This window comes from Pseudophryne corroboree, chromosome 2 (genome assembly GCF_028390025.1).
Source record: "Pseudophryne corroboree isolate aPseCor3 chromosome 2, aPseCor3.hap2, whole genome shotgun sequence".
Taxonomy (NCBI): domain Eukaryota; kingdom Metazoa; phylum Chordata; class Amphibia; order Anura; family Myobatrachidae; genus Pseudophryne; species Pseudophryne corroboree.
In genome coordinates this window covers 573,665,823-573,691,340 of record NC_086445.1, presented here as the reverse complement: position 1 = coordinate 573,691,340, position 25,518 = coordinate 573,665,823, and the positions used below count along the sequence as shown (strand labels likewise).

At 43.6% G+C, this 25,518-nt stretch overlaps 1 protein-coding gene and 2 non-coding genes across 7 annotated transcripts in view; all 3 read left to right on the top strand.

Moving 5' to 3' along the window:
- Positions 1-25,518, top strand: part of ZMYM4 (zinc finger MYM-type containing 4) — a 371,597-nt gene that overhangs the window by 332,457 nt on the left and 13,622 nt on the right. For all 5 annotated transcript variants that reach the window (XM_063954437.1, XM_063954436.1, XM_063954434.1 and 2 more), the window contains exons 21-27: positions 886-1,065; positions 10,430-10,524; positions 19,785-19,956; positions 20,066-20,217; positions 21,835-21,946; positions 22,054-22,302; positions 23,977-24,106. In XM_063954437.1, the coding sequence (XP_063810507.1) occupies positions 886-1,065; positions 10,430-10,524; positions 19,785-19,956; positions 20,066-20,217; positions 21,835-21,946; positions 22,054-22,302; positions 23,977-24,106 (1,090 nt within the window). The remainder of the gene's footprint in view (positions 1-885; positions 1,066-10,429; positions 10,525-19,784; positions 19,957-20,065; positions 20,218-21,834; positions 21,947-22,053; positions 22,303-23,976; positions 24,107-25,518) is intronic.
- On the top strand, positions 4,571-4,685 carry LOC135054142 (U5 spliceosomal RNA). Its single transcript, XR_010243386.1, has one exon. It is a non-coding gene; the product is annotated as a U5 spliceosomal RNA (small nuclear RNA).
- On the top strand, positions 5,278-5,384 carry LOC135054218 (U6 spliceosomal RNA). The gene has a single exon (XR_010243428.1). It is a non-coding gene; the product is annotated as a U6 spliceosomal RNA (small nuclear RNA).

The following is a 25,518-nucleotide window of genomic DNA, read 5'->3' as shown; positions in this document are numbered from 1 at the left end:
ACCTATTTTTTTATAGATTTTTACAAGTCGCGCACCCTTAATACTTAATTTTGGACTGCTACCCGACTATTACCCTCTACCATGTGAAACAATTTGTGCTAAATTTGGGATTGGTGAATTCTGTATCCATTGCATACTCCTTTTTTATTCTCCTATCATAATGATGCTCTGCTTGCATTGTGAGGTGGTTCAGAAGATATAGTGGGGACCCATAGCGATGAGCAATGGGAAGCAAACCCTGGAATATCCTCGTAAGGCTACCACTACTATCAGATGTCAACTGATCCGGTATTTTTTTTACACAACGTATTTGACTCCCATTCGCCTGGTGTGCTTTGGAGACCTGCTTTCCGACCATTGTCCCAAGTATGGTAATACCTAAGGCACTTTCTTGAATCTACTTTGGGAGTGTCTTTTGGTTGAGTTATTCTGGTCTCAGGTGATATCTGCAATGTCTAATACTGGTATCCCCTCTCTTACACCGAAATTCTGTACTCTGGGAGCAAGGGAGGATGATGATGAATTGGACCGTTACAGTCTAAATATGCTACTAATTTATGTGCACTGGCTGAAGTTTGTCTGGCCCGTTCATGGATGGCTTCTTCCGACCAAGACTTTTCAGTGTGGTTTGCATTGGTAAATGTTACTGTGACGCATGAGAGTTGTATGTATGTCATTCACAAGACCGTAACTAAATTACTGTTGCTTTTTTTTCTTTCTGGTTTTCTTTTAATTGAATATTAAGGGTCCTGTGGTGTCTTTGCTTTTGCTGAACTGTACTATTGGTCTGTATGCCATTGGCTGCTCAATAAAAATACTTTACTCAAATGTTGAGATTGCTGTGTTTTTTACACATTTACACATGCTGTAATTTGTATACTACAGACCAGGGCAGCACATACAGTGGAGACTTGGAATCTGAAGCTGTGTCTACACCACATAGTTGGGAAGAAGAATTAAACCACTACACCCTGAGGTCCAACAACCTGCAAGAGCCAGACACAGAGCTCCGGCAGCTCTCCAGAGTGGGAATCGAGCAGGATCTGGAAACGGACTTCCCAACAGGTTTGTGAGTTGTAGATTAACTTTTTGTAGGTGGATAAACAATAAAAAACGTATAATGGACGTTTCAAATTAGCCGTCAAAACTTTGGCGATATTTGGCAACGCATGTTTTCTGTTACTTCACTAGGAAAACCTTGCTTATTTTTCTTTATCATCCACTAGGGGTCACTGGAGTACTCTTGGGATATGGACGGGCGTAGCCGAACAAAGGCACTGAATATTCAAATTTAGGACCCTCCCCCCCCTCCATATCCCCAAGTACCTCAGTGTACTTTGCCAGTGTTTTTTCGGTGCTCACAGATGAACATCGGCTTGTGGCAAGGCCACATTTCAGAAAAACATGGGTCCGGGATGGTGCCGCTGCAAGGCAGCGGATGGCGTGTCGGTCCTCACAAAGAGCACCCTCACAGCCATAGGCGCTATAAGCAAGCGCATGGCGTGTCGGTCCTCACAAAGAGCACCCTCACAGCCACAGGCAGCCACTGTCTCCTGCAAACTGAACGGAGCTTACAGAAAGAAGCTCCGTCACAGCCAGGATGAGACAAAGAGCTGGAAGAATCTACATCTGCAAGGAGCTTACAGCAGAAGCCCCATCACAGATGAGAAGCTGGAGGCTGAAACAGCCAGCATGAAAAAGCATGAAAACGGCACAAGGTATGGAAGGTCAGGGCGGTCAGCTCACGCTGCCGCCCTGCTGTGTGTAATACTGTAGCCCTGCTGTGTGCTGTAGCCGCCGCTGAGTGAAGAGGTCCCGCTTAACGAGGATTCATGATACGCGCAGGGCGGCCGCACGTCACTCAGACGCCGGCCGCTTTCACTGCGCTGATGGCCCGGCACCACTACAGCTCTCCTGCTCTCCCTGCAAGGCGCCGCCGAGACTGTCCTGTGTGCTAAAGAGCGGCCGCACGTCACTCACGGACGCCGGCCGCTCTTTCAATGAGACACTGCACGCTGCTGATGCCGCACACAGGGAGACTGTGTTCTACGCCGCCCGCTCTTCCGGACGGCTCCCCGGCGCTATATACAGCGCTCTCCTGCTATCGCTCTCCTGCTATCGCTCTCCTACTCTCCCTGCACCCGAACCCAGTACGCTGCAGGTAACATGGGGAGGCAGGGGGGGGGGGAGGGGGAGTAATGCCCATAGCAGCAGCAGAAGGCTGCATGGGTTAAAGATAGGCTGCGCAAACTATCACAAGCAGTGCAGCAATTTTAAAGTCATGGGACTATAATATCAGGAAATTATATGTTTCAGCACAATTTATATATATATAATATATAATGAAGCTGTTTGCTAGAACAACTGTGTATAATATCAGTATCAACTGTGATTATATGGTTAAGTACATTTTATATATATAATATATATATGAGGCTTGGCCTAGCAATGGCCTATCAGTGGCATAGCCTATTGCAGGTTTAACCATGTTTTCTGTTCTTTTCTGTTAAGACTGCAAGAAAATAACACTGCAGGCAGTGTTCATATTAATAGAGGCTAACTAAATGCATGTATTTTACATACACCTGTATTATCACTGTATAATCTGTATAATAGGCTATTAAGCCTATATTAAAACTGCAGCAGGTAACCTGTACTGTGATTTTCTGTAAAAGCATGGCATGACGCCCATTTCAATCATTGTTGTTTTTCCAGTTATACATTCCGGCCATACACCTCTGCTCCACAAGGAGGCGCAGGGGTGTTAGTGGAAATTTTTAGGTCAGGATAATTCTAGAACATTCCTGCCCTACATCTTTAAGCCACCGGAAGGCGCAGGGGTGTTAATAGGAATTTGGTTCGGGTTTCATATGCCCATGTGAACTGCTTTTCACATAAAGATCACTTTAGCTTCCTAAAGATTTCCGTACAGAGAAACAACCATGAGTTTCATATAAATATGCTGTTCAGCAATAACACATATATATATATATATATATATGTGCCATATAATCGTGCAAGTGTCTGTCTGTTGCCAATTATGTTGTCTGTCTACATAGCGAATAAGGCTCTAGTGCAGACTAAAAATACTTTTAAAAATATTACAGTGGCAATTCAAATTAAAAGAGCGGTAATCGGAGTCTCGGAGTTACTCTGCCAGCTCTAACAAAAGACAGTTTTTCCAAAGGGCCAATTTCCCTTTGGGTACCAGAGGGTTTATTTCACTGGTCTTATAATTTAATGCACGATTATAGGTCAAATCTCACACCAATAACTACGAGTAAGAACGGTACATTACTCCAGCACTCAGATAGTGCGGGGTTTTGGACAATCATACATAATCGTTTCCAAAAGAATGCGATCCGCCATTGGTATATGCGTTTCTGTCAAACATTATAAAAACCCAAGATACATTTGGGTCACTAGAAGCTATGTATGAAACCATGCCGATCACTGTTAAAAGAAGCTGCAGAGTATATCTGTAAAGCTTCTGCTAACGCCGGTTATTTTCATTGTCGCTAGTAAAGCGCGACAAGGCCAGAGCTTGTTTGCTCCTAAATTTGATATGCTTGTAACGGCATTTTATCCCTTCATGATATTCAGCCATTAGCGCATACAGTATACTTGTAACGGCGTTTTATCCCTTTATGATAGTCAGCCATTAGACTTGTAACGACAGGACGTTACAGTCAGCAAACCAGTGGTTTGATGACCTCTTTTACAATTGTGGAAGCGGGTCTTTACATGTTACATTTGCGAGGTTTCATGACTTCAACTCATATATGTCTCAGCTATTTACAGCTTAAAGTACAAAACTGCTTCTGTCGAAGGGTTTGGCAGGTGATCATTTAGTCTTTGCTGGCTTATAAACCAGGCAATAGTACGCCAACAGTGTCAGAGTTACTTATTCCCCTCTGTTTGAGCAAAACCAAACAGCTCCGTTGCTATATCAATAAGCAAGTCATTTACTACAGTTAGAAAATGGCTTTTCTGCAGTTAGTATTTGCTTATTGGAGCCACAAAATTGCATAATTGCATTTGATCTTCATGTCTACCGTTGCTTATCGCTTCCGGTATTTACCAATGTGATGTTGGGATGATAGCTCATCTCACATAAGAACTATGTATTAACAAAGTTCCTCTAACTTGCGCTACTAAGGTATACTGCGATAGCAGATCAAGTTCGCAAACAATCGCATCTAATTTTGTCTAAAGGATGTCAATTCCTAGGTAAGATTATAAATACGGTAAATCAAAGACTTTTACCTACTACACCAGCAAGAAAGTACATCTAGTAATTAGTGCAAAACACGCACACTAGCGGTACATTGGTGTATTCACCTATTAAGAATAAAGAGGTGTTTTCAATTTAGGTCCCCACCCTTCACTCGCGTTTCCCACAGAGGGACAAGGGTGCATATACTCTGGACGACAGTCGCAGAGAGTCAGGATTTGTAGTTACAATCAGCGCAAAGGTTCTAAAACACGACAGATTGCTGTCAATACATGTCCTAGAACTCTGTGCATTTTACAATGCGATAAAGGATTCGCTTTCAGTCTGACCACGGATAGACTCTGGTTTCTCTTCAGAACGAATAAATCTTTCGCTTTTTGCTAAAGATTTCTGTGGAGAGGAACAACCGTGAGTTTCATGTAATTTTGTTTTTCATGCCTGGCTCACGCTGCCCTTAAGCAGTCAAACAAAGCAACGGCAGTTGCATACTCAACAACCAGTGAGAACCAAGAAGCCGCATGGCAATGCGGCAGGTAACTCAAATCTTCAATGGCTCAGAACGCCATTATGTGAAAATGTCAAGAGATCCATCCGTGAGTGGACATCTGTTAGACAGACGATCTCACCCGTCAGGGTTTGGATCTTGGAACTGGACATTAAATCCAGAAGTGTTTCATATGTGAGTCCACAGAAGGGAGTTACCCTCAAGTATACATGATGGCATCTCGCCACAATTACAAAAGCTCAGTATGTGTACATCACATTCATGGGGTCATTCAGCATCGTGTATCGGGCTCCACCATTTTCCGCTTCTCTCTTCGTTGCCAAAACGGATCAGAAGACAGTTCGTCACAGTCATACTCGTGGTATCTCATGGGTTTCGGAGAAGTTTGCTTCTCGATTTTTCAAGGAATACTTGCACACGATCTTGGCCCGCTCATAATACGTCCAACCTGTTACATCAGGGAACGTTCTTTTACCCATAGTTACCTATGTACCTATTATCTATGTACCGCAGCTGCGGTTGACGGGGTGAGGGTTCAGTGCTCGCTTCGGCAGCACATATACTAAAATTGGAACGATACAGAGAAGATTAGCATGGCCCCTGCGCAAGGATGACACGCAAATTCGTGAAGCGTTCCATAAGACCGCCCTCTTAAAAAAATAGAGCATTACAGTATCGGTTATACCAACCATGTAACGAAATAGTAAGCCGCTTAAGGCAGCTCATTATTAAAAAAAAATTTCGTGTGCTTACATAGGTTGTAAACCTCGGAAGTTTCCAACATCATACTTCAAGTACCCGTATTCTGTTAAACGGGATGGGATGGAAAACTGCGTTCATCTGCACTAACAGTGCAGGTATCTGTGTGGTAAACGTATTTTCAAAGACGTTTGTCTCTATATGCGTCTGTAAACATCTTTCTACAAGGTGTCACCAAAGTTCAGACTCTATTTATCCCACCTACAGCGCCAGGCGATTTGAGGTTGGGTTCAGATTTATTACAGTTTTCATATTTTGGAACCCTTTCAACAAAGGGGAATTAAGTTTCATATTTTTTGAACCTTTACAACAAATGAGAATTAAGTTTCTCACTTTGGAAAACATTTTTCTTCTAGCCTTGCCTTCGGCAAGGGTGCTTCGGCAAGGGTTTTGTTTTCATATTTGGGTGCCTTGTATTCCAAGCCACCGTATTTCAGTTTCTCATGACAAAGCAGATCTTCGGACGAAATCCGCTTTCGTATTCTTCACATCAATATACCAATAGTGGTTCCTGTGGGGACAGCACATTCTAGAATTCGGAATGTGGTACACGCATTACGCGTTTATATATGTACCAAACGTCTACAGTACGTGATATGAATACGTTGTTTGGTCTCTATGATGCTGCCAACTGGGGTTAGCCAGTTTCTCAGCAGACATTATCCAGTTGGATAATAATAATGACTACAAGTCAGGCTTACTTTAAGGCTAAGTTACAATCGCCTACGTCAGTAATAGCTCATCCCACAGGTTCTGTGGGAATGTCAGACCCAGCGGGTCGTGGAGCGTCTACGACGCGGCTACATAGCCTTCAGTGCACCACGTTTGTGCACGTTTATACGTTATTAATGGTGGCGCCATCAGCATTTAGCTTTGGCCTGCCTACTGTTACAAGTATCAAACAGCTCTCCCGCCCACGAGGGAAGCTTTGGTACGTCCCAAGAGTACTCCAGTGACCCCTAGTGGATGATAAAGAAAATAGGATTTTGGTACTTACCAGGTAAATCCTTTTCTTTGAATCCATAGGGGGCACTGGACGCCCACCCAGAGCAGTTTTACCTGGGTTGTTTTAAGCTCAAGGGAGCTTAGTGAACAGATTTAACTTGGATGGTATTAAGCTCAAAGGAGCTTATGGTAACACATTTTCACCGGTTGGTTCAAATTATAAGTTCTATCGGTTAAGGTGTCAACTGTTTAGTTGACAATAAGGTTACGGGTCAACTTTGTGGTTGTCCGTTATGTTATAGGGATTCTCCATTGTCAACCTCTCTATATCCTGTTCGCTCAGTAAAAAACACTGGCAAAGTACACTGAGGTACTTGGGGATATGGAGGGGGGGGAGGGTCCTAAATTTGAATATTCAGTGCCTTTGTTCGGCTACGCCCGTCCATATCCCAAGAGTACTCCAGTGCCCCCTATGGATTCAAAGAAAAGGATTTACCTGGTAAGTACCAAAATCCTATTTTTTTTCTTTAACCACTATGGGATGAGAGCATAAACAAGTGAGATTTTTCTCTACATATATTCTGGAAACGGTAGTGTTGGTGGAACCTCACAGCTAATTCAGTCTGAATTCTGGTATAAACATGGGTATCCAATGTATAAACCGTCTACAACCTTAGAGACAGAACAGGCCAACGATATTCCACCATGTTAAATATCAAGCTTGAAATATTTTTCTGTGGCATGAACAAAACATGCAAATGTTCTATGACGTGACAAAATTTAAAGTCATTTATGTTCACGCATGCTTTATGTGCACATTGACTAGTTTCTTCTAACTACACGCAAATAGGCAAATGGTGGGTGAGAGGCTAAGGATCCTTTTTAGGTTTGTGTATTTATTTGCTTATAAAGTACAGTAGCTTTAATTCATGTATGCAGTAACACTAGCATATACAGTATGTTTTATATTTTGTTCTATGTAAAACTGGATTCACAAAGATAGGAGTCGTTATGAACTGCAAAATATAGAACTGTACAGCACATACTGTATGTAAACAATTTGTTCACCTCCCCTCCACTTTTTGTAAATACCATATTCCAAATTTGCAAATTTGCAGCTCCAACTGTAAATATGCTGGTCAACAAAATACATAAATGATACTTCAAAGTTCTGTTCACTGTTTGCAAGTAAGTGAACACCAGGACTGTATTTAGTGCTTGTCTTTGGTTTAAGAGGACAATGTTCTACTCCTAGTTCACTCCTTTTGTATGCTCTCCTTCATTAAACCTAATTGAATGTTCTGCGCCTGCATGAGGTATAGAGGGGAGGAACACAGAATAGGTCTTCAGATTTAAAGTGCTTCTGCACCCACTACACTGCAATGTTAACTCCATGTCCTCCATTGTATTTAAAGAAGAAAATTTAATGGAGGTACAAAAATGCATTTATCTTGGGAACCTAGCTAACCTTAGGGGTGTCACAAATCTGACCCAGAGGTTACGCTCCGAAAAAAAAAGATATATATAAAAAAAAATTTGAATCTGTAAAATTGAACCAACATATGGATCAGGTTGTAGGCCATTATAGCCCATATCATCTATTCAACTGAGGATGAAGAAAACGCTCGCTGTAAAATGGTCCTCAATTTGACAAGGAATTGGAGCCTTTTGTGTACCATATACCTTTCAGCAATCATAAAGAACCAAGGCACTATCCATCTGTTGCAAACAAGTTGATCTGTCAACCTATATCTTAAAAGATTTGAAGTTCTAGCAATATCCTGAGTCCACTCTGGCTGCTCAGACAGGTTTAACCTTGAATCAAATTTAGATGCCTCATGGTCTTTTTTTGTGTAGCGGACAACTCTGACTTCAAATCAGCCATCACACCTGCCATCATCGCCCAAGAAGTATCAGGGCAGAGGTCTGTGTTTTGACCCGTATTTACAAGACACACTGTACAAGTGGCAGTTTCATAACGTAACACAAACTCACAGATATCGCAGACAAGCTGCTGCTTTGATTTTGCATTAGCTTTACTCATCATGCACACAGACAGACAGACAGACAGAACAACAAGTCCGTACGACTCAGTAAATTTTATAAAAAATGAATGTGTATAAGACAGAGTGCACTGCACTTGGTACACACTAAGTTCTGTTACAATTGTGCTTCACTGAAATTCCTACTAACACCCTTGCCCCCTCCAGTGGCCGTGTGTTGTAGGACCGACACCAGTTCCTGTAGGAAGAAGCAGGAAGTCATTATAAAATGGCTTCTCACCATGTTTTTTTTTTTTTTTTTTAAACATATATACATTAGACTATTCATTAGGTCTAAACATATGTACCATATAAAGCACTTTGTCAGGCTTAATAGCCTGCATCCCTCCTATGTGAAGGGAAATGCTGGACTAGGGACCCCATTACATCTCCCCCCATCTGCATGTGAGCCGTGTTGCTTCCTGCTGCTGGAATCTCCCATTACAGCTCCCATTTTAGAGGTTTGCAAGGTAGCGGAGATGGGCGGGTGACACCAGCAGTGAGAGCTGTCCGCAGCCGTTGAGAGTAGCGGGGACGGGCGGGCAGTGGGAGCTGATTGCGTGTGTGAGCTGGAGAGCGGCTGCAGCGTGGCTGACCGCGGCTGGGCTGGAGAGCGGGCGCAGCATTCAGAGACATTATTAAAACATTAAGTCCCCACACATGGCGGTGTAACATACTGGCACAACGGAGCGGCGACAGTGTGAGCAGTGTGTGGAGGCTCTGACGGGGCTTCTCTTCTAAGCTCTGTCCAGCTCCTGCAGCCAAGGCTGAATCAGCGAACGCTGATTTAGGTCTATGGCGGGACTCCTCTGCTGAGCGCCGACAAGCCTATGCTGCACATCAGCAGCACACAGTCCCGGACCCAAACTTCTTAGTAAGCTGGGAGGGGACTGTGAAAGTTAAAAATAAATAAATCTTTAGAAAAAAAGTAACGTCTGGAGGCTTCCAGAATGAGCCTTTTCCTAGTGAATGCACAAAAAACACTGAGACATCTTGGGAGTATGGAAAGGGGTTACTAATTTAAATATATAAATGTGTCTGTGCCTGCTAACGCCGCATCCATATCCCAAGAGTGCTCCAGTGACCCCTGGTGGAGGAAAAATAAATGTCTACAATGGCAGTTTCTGCTTTGCCAAAAGGAACTAGTTTAGGCCCCATGGAACATAAGGCAGTTATAGGTGGACATCATCCCCCCCATCCTCATGGCCTCCCAGTAGTCCAGGTTTCAGCACAAACTGTTAAATCTAAGTAAGGTACGAATTGTCATCTGCGTTTAAGTATGGCTCTATTTAGAAACCTGGGGGCCTAAAGGTATATGAAGGATTAATCTGTTCATTTACCTCCCAAGGACGCACTAACCGCAATTTTTGAAATACATAAAGATTTTGAGCCAGCAGCCTTGGCTATAGTAGCACAATTGTGAACTCTAAAAGTAATTTGTAAAAGTGTCCTCCTGCAGCATTGAGGATGGTTGCCTGAAGTATTCTGACAAGCTTGCCATGCCAAAAACATGGCAAAAAAGTATACTGTATAGCATTTGCATCTTGAAGAAGTGATGCACACTCCATGGGCGCTTAAATGGAAATAGACATCCTGTTAGTGGAGTATAGTCGAAGGGGTAGAGGACAACTGCGAACTGTCTGTAGTAGGCACTTTATGCAAACTTCTAATTAAAGGATTAGCAATATCGCCCATATTGGATGATTGAGAGAAAAATTGTTCGCTTTCATGTCTTCTGCTTACACTAAAGTATTGCCTAATACAGCCATACATCTTTTGCCAGTAGAAAATCAGTCTGTCATGGTGTTTTGCACAAGTGACTTCCAAGGACCAATCATTTGCCTCTATTGTTAAATAATATCCTGCTAGCAACGGCTGTTTGTTTTTCCCAACTGTTATGTAATATGTAACTGTATGACACCTGTCATGTATCTCCAATCACAGAATCATTTGACCCGCTGAATAAAAGTTCCAGTCTTTTTGCTCGATCGCGAGGCAGGCGAAAACATAGAGATGGCTTTCCCCAGCCAAAAAGACGGGTGAGTGGGAACCTTTAAGATAATGGAAATAAAACAATGAGAAAGCTGATGGGAAAAATATCTGTGCTTGACCTCTATTGCCTCTAGTTAAATAGAATGGTATTTTACAGTGCTGTATGGTGAGTAATCTCCGCCCCTGAGCAGTGATCTTTTTATATGACACTGCTATTTAGCACAAGCTGCACATCTAAAATATTTTGGGAGTGTGTTAGTATGTAGAAAACGATCTGCGCAAATCTGTTGGGAACTATGGGATAGGTCGGAGGCTCATGACAACTAGATTCCTTTCCTAGTGTGTAGAAATAGAAAATACATGTTAGGAGTTCATACTTTTTGGGAGGGAGGGGGGTTACAAAGTGGATGGCAATGAGAAGGGTTTTTTTTTTTTATAGACCGCTACAACAGTGGTTATATAAAGCAATACTAGATGTATTTGAAAAATGCAGCAAGAGTGTTCAATAGATAAAATTTATGACATTGCATTTAAAAATGGGAATAATCCCTAACGAAGACCCTGCGCCAAAAACCCCCACACATATTGGGGTATATGCAATTAGCGGCGAATCGCGGCAATTTTTCGGCCGTTTTTCAATTCGACACAACTCGACAGTCTAATTTCGGCAAGTGGGTGCCGAAATTGACCATATGCAATAAAAAACGGATTCGACAGTCCCGCTGACGAAAAACGGACGATTTGACGGATTTTGTTCCGATTTTTTTAAAACGGGGAAAAACACGGAAAAAATGGCGTGGGGTCCCCCCTCCAAAGCATAACCAGCCTCGGGCTCTTCGAGCTGGTCCTGGGTCTAAAAATCCGGGGGGGAAATGGACAGGGGATCCCCCGGATTTTTAAAACCAGCACCGGGCTCATGAGCTTGGTGCTGGTGCAAAAAATACGGGGGACAAAAAGAGTAGGGGTCCCCCGTATTTTTTACACCAGCATCGGGCTCCACTAGCTGGACAGATAATGCCACAGCCGGGGGTCACTTTTATACAGCGCCCTGCGGCCGTGGCATTAAATATCCAACTAGTCACCCCTGGGCGGAGTACCCTGGGGGAGTGGGGACCCCTTCAATCAAGGGGTCCCCCCCCAGCCACCCAAGGGCCAGGGGCGAAGCCCGAGGCTGTCCCCCCCCCCCCCCCATCCAAGGGCTGCGGATGGGGGGCTGATAGCCTTGAGAAAATGACAAGAATATTGTTTTTTTCTTTCTTGTAGTACTACAAGTCCCAGCAAGCCCCCCCCCCCCCCCCCCCCCCCCCCCCCCCCCCGCAAGCTGGTACTTGGAGAACCACAAGTACCAGCATGCGGGAGAAAAACGGGCCCGCTGGTACCTGTAGTACTACTGGAAAAAAATACCCAAATAAAAACAGGAGACACACACCATGAGAGTAAAACTTTATTGCACACCTGCCGACACACACATACTTACCTATGTTGACCCGCCGACTGCCACGTCTCCTGATCCGACGATCCGGGGTACCTGTGAATAAAATTATACTCACCTCAATCCAGTGTCCAGATATAAATCCTCGTACTTGGCAAAATAAATAAACGAACACCCGTACCAGCGGACTGAAAGGGGTCCCATGTTTTCACATGGGACCCCTTTCCCCGAATGCCGGGACCCCACGTGACTCCTGTCACACAGGTCCCTTCAGCCAATCAGGAAGCGCAACTTCGTTGCACTCACCTGATTGGCTGTATGCGCGTGTGACCTCAGACAGCGCATCGCAAAGCCTCTCCATTACTTTCAATGATGGGAACTTTGCCGTCAGCGGTGGGGTTACCCGCGGTCAGCCGCTGACCGCGGGTGACCTCACCGCTGACGCAAAGCTCCCACCATTGAAAGTAATGGAGAGGCTTTGCGATGCGCTGTCTGAGGTCACGCGCGCATACAGCCAATCAGGTGAGTGCCAGTACGTTGCGCTCGCTGATTGGCTTAAGAGACCTTTCTGTGACAGCAGTCACGGGGAAGGGGTCTCTGCATTCGGGGAAAGGGGTCCCATGTGAAAACATGGGACCCCTTTCAGTCCGCTGGTACGGGTGTTCGTTTATTTGTTTTGCCAAGTACGAGGATTTATATCTGGACACTGGATTGAGGTGAGTATAATTTTATTCACAGGTACCCCGGATCGTCGGATCAGTAGACGTGGCAGTCGGCGGGTCAACATAGGTATGTGTGTCGGCAGGTGTGCAATAAAGTTTTACTCTCAAGGTGTGTGTCTCCTGTTTTTATTTGGGTATTTTTTCCCCAGTAGTACTACAGGTACCAGCGAGCCCGTTTTTCTCCCGCATGCTGGTACTTGTGGTTCTCCAAGTACCAGCTTGCGGGGGAGGCTTGCTGGGACTTGTAGTACTACAGGAAAAAATATTCTTGACATTTTCTCAAGGCTATCGGCCCCCAATCCGCAGCCATTGGATGGGGGGGGACAGCCTCGGGCTTCACCCCTGGCCCTTGGGTGGCTTGGGGGGGGGGACCCCTTGATTGAAGGGGTCCCCACTCCCCCAGGGTACCCCGGCCAGGGGTGACTAGTTGGATATTTAATGCCACGGCCGCAGGGCGCTGTATAAAAGTGACCCCCGGCTGTGGCATTATCTGTCCAGCTAGTGGAGCCCGATGCTGGTGTAAAAAATACGGGGGTCCCCTACTCTTTTTGTCCCCCGTAGTTTTTGCACCAGGCGCAGAGCCCGGAGCTGGTTTTAAAAATACGGGGGATCCCCTGTCCATTTTTCCCCCGGATTTTTAGAACCAGGACCGGCTCGAAGAGCCCGAGGCTGGTTATGCTTTGGAGGGGGGACCCCACGCCATTTTTTTTTCGGGATTTTACCATTCCATTTATAAAAAAATAAATAAAAAAAATAAAAATATTTTTAAAAATATATAAATAATACTTGTGCCTCCCAAAAAGACAAACCAAGTACCTAATCCCTTCTAATATAAATAGATATGCTATTACCAATAAAAAAAACACCAAAAAAAAACATGTTTTAAATTTTTTTTATTAGATTCACCCACCAAAGTGTGGCGGATTGAAAATGACGAATTTACTGTCTAAAAGCACTGTTGTCAATTTTCAAAACTTCAATTGAATATACTTTTGTCGAATTGCCACATTTGTACCATTGCAGAAAAGTCGAATTTGACAAAAGTCGAATTTCAAAAAGTCGAATTTTGAAAGTCCGTTTTTTTGACGGAAAGTACTGAATTGCATTGTCGATTTTTTTTTTTTGGGGCGAAAAAGTCCAGTTTTTCGACAATTTCGGGAATTCGACCGCAATTGCATATACCCCATTGTCTGCTTCTAAAATATGCCTGCACACTAAGGATTTCAGCATTAGGAAAGCAGGAATTCATGCATTTATAGATCCACACATTACCTCAGTGAAGTGGGCAGGCCTGTAGATTGATGCCACATTTGCGATAATTAGCGTTGTTGTGGCCCCTTCCACCAGCATTGAAGGGGAGGGGCTGTATTATGTGATTTTCTGCTCCAACCTGGATTTCGCTAGTGATGCATGAAAGACACTGGTATTTATTGTACAGCTGTCTAGTCTGCTATATGTTATAATATATATTTTAATATTGATGATAAAATCATAAGTGCCCATTTGGACTATAGTTTGTACTAGATAGTACACTAGATAGTCAAGATTGACTTGCCTGCACAGTGTATCTAGCCTTACGACACCGACCCCACGGGAGTGCGCATTGGGATTGAATCTGTATCTCAAGCTGCCTAATACCTTGAGATATGCACTAACTCTTCATAAGATTTTGACTATATAGTCAAAATCTTACAGATTTATCTCACCATGTGTACACACCTTAACACGTTTGAAAAAATAGGATTTTGGTACTTACCAGGTTAATCCTTTTCTTTGAATCCATAGGGGGCACTGGAGTACTCTTGGGATATGGACGGCTTCCGCAGGAACATGGCACTGAATATTTAAATTTAGAACACTCCACCCCTCCATATCCCAGAGTACCTCAGTGTTTTTTACTGAGCCGAACAGGAGCTGGTATCCGGACTCCAGGTCGACAACAAAAAGGTCGACACACCTTAGGTCGACACCAATTGGTCGACACACCTTATGTCGACATGGACAAAGGTCGACAGGAAAAAGGTCGACATGAGTTTTTCACCATTTTTTTCTTTTTTGGAACCTTTTCATACTTACCGATCCACGTGGACTACGATTGGAACGGTAATCTGTGCCGAGCGAAGCGGAGCGAAGGCACCATGCCCGAAGCATGGCGAGCGAACGCGGTGCACTAATTGGGGTTCCCGGTCACTCTACAAAGAAAACGACACCAAAAAAACATAAAAAATTCATGTCGACCTTTTTCCATGTCGACCTTGTTCCTGTCGACCTTTTGTCCATGTCGACCTTTTGTCCATGTCGACCGTTTGTCCATGTCGACCTAAGGTGTGTCGACCAATTGGCGTCGACCTAAGGTGTGTCGACCTTTTTGTTGTCGACCTGGAGTCCCAGACCCACAGGAGCTATAGAGAGGTTGACAATGGAGAATTACATATAACATAACGGACAACAATAATGTTGACACATAACGTTACTGACAACTAAACAGTTGACACCATAACCGATAGAACTTGATAATTTGAACCAGTCGGTGAGAGTGTGTTACCATAAGATCCCTTGAACTTACCACAAACCAGGTAAAACTGCTCTGGGTGGGCGTCCAGTGCCCCCTATGGATTCAAAGAAAAGGATTTACCTGGTAAGTACCAAAATCCTATTTTCTTTTTCATTCACTAGGGGTCACTGGAGTACTCTTGGGACGTACCAAAGCTTCCCCCGTGGGCGGGAGAGCTGTTTGTCACCTGTAACACTAGGCGGCCAAAGCTAGAAGCTGATGCCGCAAACATATCAAACTTGTAAAAGCGCACAAACGTGTGCACTGATGACCATGTAGCCGCACGGCAAAGCTGCGTCGTAGAAGCTCCACGACCAGCTGCCCATGAAGTTCTCACAGAACGTGTGGAATGAGCTGTTACTGATGTAGGCGGCTGTAACCTAGCATGAAGGTAAGCCTGACGTATAGTCCGTTTTATCCATCTGGATAAGGTCTGCTTAGAAGCTGGCCAACCCATCTTGGCAGCATCATAGAGAACAAACAACGTATCTGTCTTACGAACTATAGACGTTCGGGATACATAAACGCGTAATGCGCGTACCACATCCAGAGTTCCAGAATGTCCTGTTAACACAGAAACTACTATTGGTTGATTGATGTGAAAAGATGACACTACCTTTGGTAAGAAAACGGGATTCGTCCGAAGTTCCGCTCTGTCATCATGAAACACCAAATACGGTGGCTTGCATGACAAGGCACCCAAATCTGAAACACGCCTTGCCGAAGCGAAGACTAGGAGAAAAATTGTTTTCCAAGTGAGAAACTTAATATCCACTTGTTGTAAGGGTTCAAAATATGAAGACTGTAAGAAATCTAAAACCAGATTCAAGTCCCATGGCGCTGTAGGTGGAATGAATGGAGGCTGTACTCTGAGGACACCTTGCAGAAAAGTGTGTACCGACGGCAATAGAGCCAATCGTCTTTGAAAGTAAATTGACAATGCAGATACCTGCACCTTTGGTGTAGATAAACGCAGGTCTCCATCTAACCCCGTCTGTAGAAATAATAAAAGTCAGGATTACTTGAAAGATGATGTCGGAAACTTCCGAGCTTCACACCAACCTATATAGGCATGCCAAATTCTGTAATAATGAGCTGCCGTAACCGGCTTCCTAGCTCGTAACATGGTTGGTATAACAGATTCTGCAATGCCCTCTCTTCTTAAGAGGGCGGTCTCAACAGCCACCCCGTCAAACGCAGCCGCGCTAAATCGGGGTAAAGGAACGGACCCTGTTGTAACAGGTCTGGAAGTAGTGGGAGCGGCCACGGATCGTCTGCGAGTAGTCCGCGGAGATCCGAGAACCAAGCTCTCCGAGGCCAATGAGGCGCCACTAGTATGACTGTGACCGACTCTCTTTTGATCCGTTTTAGCAACAGAGGGAGCAGCGGAAACGGTGGAAACAGATACACAAGGCTGTACGGCCAAGCGATTGTGAGAGCATCCACCGCCACTGCCTTTGGATCTCTCGTTCTGGACACATACTGGGGCGTTTGGTGATTGTGGCGAGATGCCATCAGGTCCACTTGAGGGTAACCCCACCTCTGGACCAACATGTGAAACACTTCAGGATTTAATGCCCATTCTCCTGGATGAAAATCCCGACGTCTAGGATAATCCGCCTCCCAGTTGTCCACTCCCGGAATGAACACTGCCGACAATAACACTTGGTGATGCTCGGCCCAATTGATGATTCGAGCTACTTCCCGCATTGCCATGCAGCTTCTCGTTCCTCTTTGTTGATGTACGCGACCGACGTCGCGTTGTCTGACTGCACCTGGACAGTCTGAGACAGAAGCATGTGCACTGCTTGTCGTAGCGCATTGTAAATTGCCCGGAGTTCCAGGACTTTTATAGACCCTGGAGCTGACAATTTTGAACTACAGCTCCCCAACCTCTGAGACTGGCGTCCGTCGTTAGAATTATCCAATTCTAGGCGCTGAACCGTTTCCCTGCGGTTAGATTGTGTACTTTGAGCCACCAGAGTAGATATACCCTGGCCCGTGGCGACAACCTCACCCTGTGGTGAATCTGCAGATGCGAGCCTGACCACTGTGCGAGCACATCCAGTTGAAAAGGACGTGAGTGAAATCTTTCGAACTGAAGCGCCTCGAAAGCCGCCACCATTGTGCCTAAGAGGCGAATGCACAAATGTATCGAGACTGTGCGTGGCTTGAGCACTAATTGTACCAGATGACGAATAATCTGTACTTTCTGTTCTGGTAGGTAAATTTTTGATTTACCGTATCGAGAATCATACCTAGGAATTGAAGTCGTTGAGACGGAATTAGATGTGATTTCTTGAAGTTGACAATCCAACCGTGGTGAACTAGTACATTGTACGTTAGCAGCGCATGTTGGAGGAGCATCTGTTGAGACGGAGCTTTGATGAGCAGATTGTCTAAGTACGGAACTATTGTCACTCCCAGGGATCTGAGATGAGCTATCATCACAGACATCACTTTGGTGAATACCCGAGGCGCTGACGAGAGGCCAAACGGTAGAGCCTGAAACTGGTAGTGGTTCTGGGGTATTGCAAAACGCAAGAACCTCTGATGAGGTTGCCAAATCGGAATGTGTAAGTACGCATCCTTGAGATCTAGCGCAATCCTGAATTCCTTTGGCTCTAAACCTGCAATTACTGACCGCAGAGATTCCATCTTGAATCTGTAGTAAGTGACGTACTGATTGAGACCCTTTAAGTTCAATATTGGTCTGACGGAGCCATCCGGCTTCGTAACCACAAACAAACTGGAATAATAACCCCCGACCTTGTTGTTGTACCGGGACCTGAATCAAAACTGCTGAATCCAGTAGGGACTGAATGGCAATTTGCAGAACCGCCCTCTTGTCGTCCGAGAGAGGTAGTCCTGTCTTGAAAAACCGCAGTGGCGGAAGACAGTCAAACTCTATTTTGTAACCTTTTAACACTAAATTGCGGATCCACCCATCTGTGGATGTCTGGAACCACGCCAAATGGAAATTCTCCCACAATTGGAGATCCGAGATGGGCTGGGAGCCCGTCATGCCACTGGCTTGTCGGTGACCTTAGCGTCCTGACGACTGGTGTTGGTTTGTTGGAAACCACGTCCTCGACCTCGTCTACCAGGCGTGGCTGTTTTCATGGATTAAACAATCTATTTTTGCACCTTAAATTTTTTGGAATCAGTCTCTGAGTGCCGCTGCATGCTTCCACTGTCTGCTTATATATATATATATATATCTATCTGGCAAAGTGCAGCACACGTGGCCAGTCCTATGAAATGTGATCCCAAATTCCCACTAACACCCCTGCGCCACCGGTGGAGTAGAGATGTAGGACAGGAACATTCTGGAATCACAACAGGTAGAACAGGAAGCATGGTTAAAATGGCCCCCAAGCCATGCTTACAGTATAATCACAGTACAGGTTATAATCTTTTTTATATAACCTGGGATAGTGGATAATTTCTGTGCTTTCCTTATATATATGCAGCCTAGCATACTGCTGCTGCTGCTTCCCCCCCTCCCCCCCGTGCAGCATCGTGTGCTGTGAGCTTCTCCCCCCCCCCCCCCCCCCCCCCCCACACTGTATGCTCCGTGTATTGGAACACCAGGAGCAAGTAAAAGGGCCGGGGCGCGGTAGCCGGGGGACAGCCAGCGGGAGGCGGGTAGCGGTAGCCGGAGGACGGCCAGCGGGCGCAGGAGACCAGGCAGCGGTAGCCGGGTAGCGCGCTGCATAGAGCGTGGTGTGCGCTGTGAGCGGCGGGCGGTGCGGCGGGCGGCTTCTTTGATAAACAGTGCTCCCCCCTTCCCACACAGCGGGGCGGCAGCGTGAGCTGACCGCCCCGACCAACATACCTGGACTCCTGTGGTGAGGCTCCGACGGGGCTTCTCTGTAAGCACCGGCCAGCCTTTCTGCAGGTTGTCTGCTCTGGCTGTGAGGGTGCTCTTTTACAGAGGACCGACACGCCACAGCTGCTTGTAGCAGCTTCCACTATCCCTGACCCTGGCCTTTTGGAAGGGGGAAAGGGATGTGGTAATGTGAAAAAAAGAAAAAATAATTTTAAAAAAAGAAAAATATTCAAAATAAGTGTGGACTGAGCCACACAAGCCTGTTGCTACGATGAGCACAGAAAAAACACTGAGGTACTCTGGGATATGGAGGGGGTGGAGTGCTCTAAATTTAAATATTCAGTGCCCTGTTTCTGCGGAAGCCGTCCATATCCCAAGAGTACTCCAGTGACCCCTAGTGGATGAAAAAGAAAGTGTGAAGTTTTGAGGAATACATTTTCTACTGTGGCTTCAAATGGTCTCGAAATCTGTTACAGGATGCAGATTTTAGCCATTTAAAATGGACATAATTGCTCTAACCAAGAGCAGTAAATCTAGTATCTTTAAATATAGCTCCATACATCAGTTGTATCTTATCTCATATTTGCAAATGTTACAACATTCCTTCTCTTTAAGCATGTGATTATCTTATGTGTTAAATTTGCTAGAAAGCAATGTTGGATGATGAATATATCATACACTGAAAGCAAGTCATGTGATCCTAAATATGGGACTTATTGACCTCCATTTTTTTATTTTAATTTTTTTATTTTATTTTTTTGTTATAGGGCCGCAAAAAGTCAGTAGTCACTGTGGAACCACGAAACCTTATGCAGGGATCATATCCCGGTTGTTCTGCCTTGGGCTCTACATTAAAATATATGTATGGGGTCAATGCTTGGAAAAATTGGGTACGGTGGAAAAACTCGCAAGAAGAGCCGGAAGACATTAAGTTTGGAGGTAAATTATAGGTGTCTGGGTCTGTTTATCTGTGTCTTTCAGAAATCTTAAGCCCTATTCTGTACCCCTCTGATTTCCTTACTCACTGCACCGCCATGCTCTCTCATAGTACGACCTGTAAAGTTGAAAGAAGATGTTCTGTCGTGCACCTTTGCAGAACTGAGCTATGGTCTGTGTCAATTTATTCATGAGGTACGTCGGCCAAATGGAGAGAAATACAATGCAGACAGCATTCTGTACCTGTGCCTTGGAGTTCAACAGGTAAGTTATGCATCAACTGCTTGCTGTGTTCGGCATTCCTATCTTTGTGTATAGAGACCTTGATGTGTATTTATGGAAAGTGAGGAACAGCCTGTAATTTGTTTAAGTTAGTCATTTTGCATAGTTATCTGTGTAAATGTGACTGTTTACCCATATTTTATAACCCAGGAGTTCCTTCCAGTTTATTTTATTTGTCCAAATCCAGCAAGGCACAAGCCCCACAATTGAACATTTGTTTAAATACTTAGACGCTTTCAATGTTTTATATAAACCAAAGTGTTATTGATACAGTCACAATACTTACATGTAAGTTTCTATGACTAAGTTACAAATGTTCTATGTGTGAAAGTGGAGGAACAAGAAAAACCACTGCTGGGATAAAAGTTTTTACGACTGCAATTATTCAGTAATGTAAGCAGAATTGCTGCTACACTGGTAAAGAAGGCTTTGTGTGTGCTAGAATTAGCGAAGACAAACTCTGTTAGGGCCCTATGCACTAGTCCGCTATTGCTTGTTTTCATCCAATTGAGACGAATTCCTGAGACGGATAGCATGAAAAGTGTCACATTGCATGTCCTTTTCGTGCGATTGCGATGCAATGTGCGTTCCCATGTGTCTCCCATCGCAATCGCAGATCACACGTGCTGCATGTAATATTTATCTCAGTCGCATGGAAATAGGTTGAATAACATTAGATTGTATGAGATAAACCACATGTAAAAAATACACTCAAGTACCAAATCGCAATCTCAGGGCTCCCGGGAAGCTGCCAGCCAGATTGCAGGAAAATTGAATCCAACTCATTGCTGAGATAAAACTTCTAGTGTATGGGGCCCTACTGTTGTACAGCGGCATTTTAGAACACTATATGGAAAACCTCCACCTACAAGGCAGTCCATCTACAACTGGAGCAATAAATTTACAAACACTGGTTGTTTATGCAAAGTGAAAAATTCTGGGAGGGCACCTGTATCAGAGGAACAAGTGGCTCGTGTCCGTGAGATCTACACACTCAGCTCTATTTTGTCAATAATACGAGCAAGTTACAGATTCCGAAACAGACTGTATGGAATTTTTTTGCAGAAACGTTTACAAATGTTTCTGTATAAGCTACAGAATCTGCAAAGTTTAAATAACGACGATAAACTCGTACATTATTATTTCTGCATGGACATGCAGTAGCGGAGTGAAGGTGAGGCTTTCTTCATCCGACTAATTGTCAGTGACGAGTTGACCTTTCACGTTAGTGGGAAATTCAACAAACACAACGTGCGTGTATGACGAGGACATTTTTCGGTGTGTTTGGAATGATTTGGATTATCATATTGATATCAGTCATGTAACAAAAGGCTCACACAAAGAACATTTGTAACTTAGTTATAGAAACTTAGACATATACTACATATCCATGTGAGTATTTTGACTAGCAATAATACTTTGGTTTATATAAAATGTTAAAAATGCCTATTTTATAGTAACCCTGTATATGGAGTAGACTGCATAGTGTCAATTTGATTTTACAGAAGTGCATGTTGACAAAGTTATGTTTTAATCAAACATATATTTTACGTTGTTTACCCTCTAAATCAAAGATATTGCCTGTTTTGCCATTTTCAGTATCTCTTTGAGAATGGAAGAATAGATAACATTTTTACAGAACCCTACTCCAGATTTATGGTGGACCTTACAAAGCTACTGAAAAACTGGCATCCACCTGTGTTACCCAATGGTAAGTCCATAGATAGGCACAGTAGCTGATGTATGGTTGCTTATCTATATAAAGCTGTAATCTACATTACAGGGATTTTTTCGCTGCCTTATAAATCTATGTTCTAGGTTTCATGTTCTCAAGGATTGAAGAGGAACATCTGTGGGAGTGTAAGCAGCTTGGCGCCTATTCACCCATAATCCTTCTCAACACCCTACTCTTCTTCACCACCAAATACTTCCAGCTGAAGAGTGTGACTGAGCACCAGCAACTCTCCTTTGCCTATGTCATGAGACGCACAAAAACTTTAAAATACAACACAAAGACCACCTACCTGCGTTTCATGCCTCCTTACCAGAAGCCAGAGCTGGAACAGGGTGTGTGTTATTACTTTATACAGTAGTTTGTAGTTACAGAATCTGTATGTGTCTTAAGAGTTGTATGTTATATGTACAGTGTCGGGGTGGTATGTGATTTTTTTTTTTTAAAAAGCATATTTTTTTTTCCCCAAACGATAGTTACTTCTGTTCATGTTCAATATTGTATCTTTGTCCATAACTTTGCACAAATACGCTGCAATACAATCCGTTAATATTGTGGCTTTCACAAACAACCCTCTTTGGCTCAGTAAGTTTTCTAGATATTAATGTGTCAATTTTTAGTGGACTTTATTGAGGGCCTTCCACAACAGACAAAACAGTAAGGGGGTATTTTTCTAACCTAAAGGGTACAAGTGGATGTGTGTTGCCCATAGCATGTATGGTAAAACTTCCCTTATGAATACAAAATTGTACACCACTGCTGTTGTCAAGCAATAATGTGTAGCTTGAGTTTAATGCTCCTATTAAGATCTTTGGGTGCAAACAATAGACTTGTACCTTATCCGTTGGTGCAAAGTGGACTTGTTTACTATGTTGGTATTTTATGAATTGTTTTCTGAAACCATTTGAGACGGTTATCAGGTATAATTAGGGGCACACAATCGCCATTATATGGATTGATAGGAGAATTGGCTAGTTATCACCTGCTTTATCACACATTTGCTTTGGTAATCTGCATATGTTAGTCTTCAGATGTGATTTACCAATATAAGCACAGAGCTGCTATGTGTTGAATGCTGATATGCTGTGAAGGTAGCCTGTAGTGTTCTTAGTGCCTGTCAGCACTAGTGTAACAGGAACTCCCCATTTATACTGCTTATGTACAGGCAAATTAAGACTTAATGTCCCATTCATTACATGGATGTAGAAGAGCCCTATTTGTCACTATGCAGTTTTTTTTTGTGAAGACCAGTCTAAAGCAGATGTATTTAAATTAGAAATGATCAAAATAAGATAAATCATATACTACTTACCTCATTGAATGCTTGAAATTCACTGCCTCTCTTTATACAAGAACAGGCAATGCAGGCAGTGTATTTGTAAATGCTTCTCCTTCTTAATACCCTCTATCCTCCTAAAACCTGGATCCATCCCGGGTAACTGAACACGGATTTCAAGCTGTGTCACAGCGGCTTGAAACCCTGTTCACAACGCAGAATGGACAAGAATTAGTGGCGGGTCTTCCCTTTGCCAGCGCTTGAAGATGACATCACCTTCAAGGGCGGAGGAGCCAGCTTTCCATAGGGTTTTAATGGGACCCAGGTCACCCATTTATACTGCACCCTTACCCGGGTTATTTTTAGGGAACCATTTCCACTGAGCCGCCTACGGATCTTATTAGCCGCAACGGGGCAATAACCTGGCTTATTGCGGCAGTGGAAAATTGGTATTAGAAACTGTAAATTCTGTTAGTCTTGGTAACTTAATGTAGATGTATTATACCAGGATAGGATTAAGCCACTCAGATGATGCTCATATCCATTACTGGGTTGTCATGCTCAGCAAGGATGCTCAACTGCTGCTTACTGTTATGGCCAAATATTTTGTTGCTTCTTACAATTTCCGTTATTTAATAATGAAGACACTGTACATGATTACGTAAACCATATCCATTAAAGAAGTTTTAATAGATAGTGCAAAGTAACATGTTTGTTTTTTTTTTAAATATAGAGAAGTTAACAGGGGGAAAGCGAAAAAGACTAGATGAAGAGGATGGTCAGTTTGTGATGGAGATGGCTGAAAACACAGATAACCCTCTCAGATGTCCTGTCAGGCTGTATGAATTTTATTTGTCCAAATGGTAAGTACTTCGTATTTGAGGTTTTCTATAATATTCTGTTGAAAGATTTTGTATAACCTGAGTGCTCTTAAATCCTATTGTATAATGCAGAGGTTCCCAAACGCGGTTCTCAAGGCACCCCACTGGTCTACAATTTAAGACTATCCATGCTCATGCACAGGTGACTTAATTAGTACCCAAGACCGCGTTTGGGAACCACTGGTATATGGTCATAAAATTTTAGAAGGTCTTGAGCTGCATCTGAATGGTAGTACTTCATGGTCAAATAATAAGAGGAAATTACTATGATACTGTAGATGCCCAAGATGTTGCTTGTTGGCCCAGTTGCCAAACACTATATCTTTCAGATCTGACCATACATGTATGTGTACATGTATAACACAATGACAGAAACTAGACCACCTAAAGTTCTGGTTGAACAATCAAATCAGCTAGTGTTATGTTCACATTAGGTTTTAAAAATCATAAAAAGTTGATGTGCTTAGACATTTCCTCCACTTTGCATAAAAAAAAAAAAAAAAAAAATTGCATAGGGCCCATACATACTTACAGCTTCCTATAAATTCCACTGCTCCTTCATTTGTCTTGTTCTATTGTCCTGTAGAGGAGATGAGGACAGGGTTCTTGCTTTTTATTTATTGGTCATTTTTGCTTAATATACTTCTTTTTAGGGACAGTCGGTCAAGTGGGGTATATTTGTTTTTTTAACACATCTGTCTTCAGCTATAGCTGTGTAATCGGGAAACATTTGGCCTCCTAGGGTGACAAGGTGTTTAAACATGCTGTCCCCCCATCATTTTTCTAAATTGGCAGCTTTTGTGCAGTAGAATAGTCTACAGGAGTGCAAGGTTGTTTAGGGTTCTGTTCCCTAAAAATTCCCACTTGAAGAGTATAGGATCAGTTAGGTCTTAACCATATGAAACAACGGACTGAGAGGTGGGGTGAGTACACACTAGAATATCATCCTGATTTGCCATTTCCAGCCAAATCAGAAAGTGAGATCGGGAATAAGTGTGTGTGCCCGATTTCCGCGCTTATGCAGTCGCAGGCATCATATTCTGCTCTGCCCAGAAGATATCATTAACTATGCCATGCTGCCAAATGCAGCATGGCATGTTAGATTACTCCGTAGTCCCCGGTTTACAGTATCATATTCCTGTTACAGTCTGTCTAGCACATAGCAACATGGATAACCACTTCATCAATTCATCCATATGGGGCACCTTCTTTGGGAACTCATATTCTCCATCTCTAGCACGTGAGACGCTTAATTTACAGTGCACTACGGTAGTAGGGTTTTTTTTTTTGGGGGTAGTGGCATAGCCAATTGCCAGGAAACCTGGGACATATTAGGCCATTTCCTAACATTTTCTTTGGACCACTCTTCCTGCCTTATCTGAAGTGCAAGCATC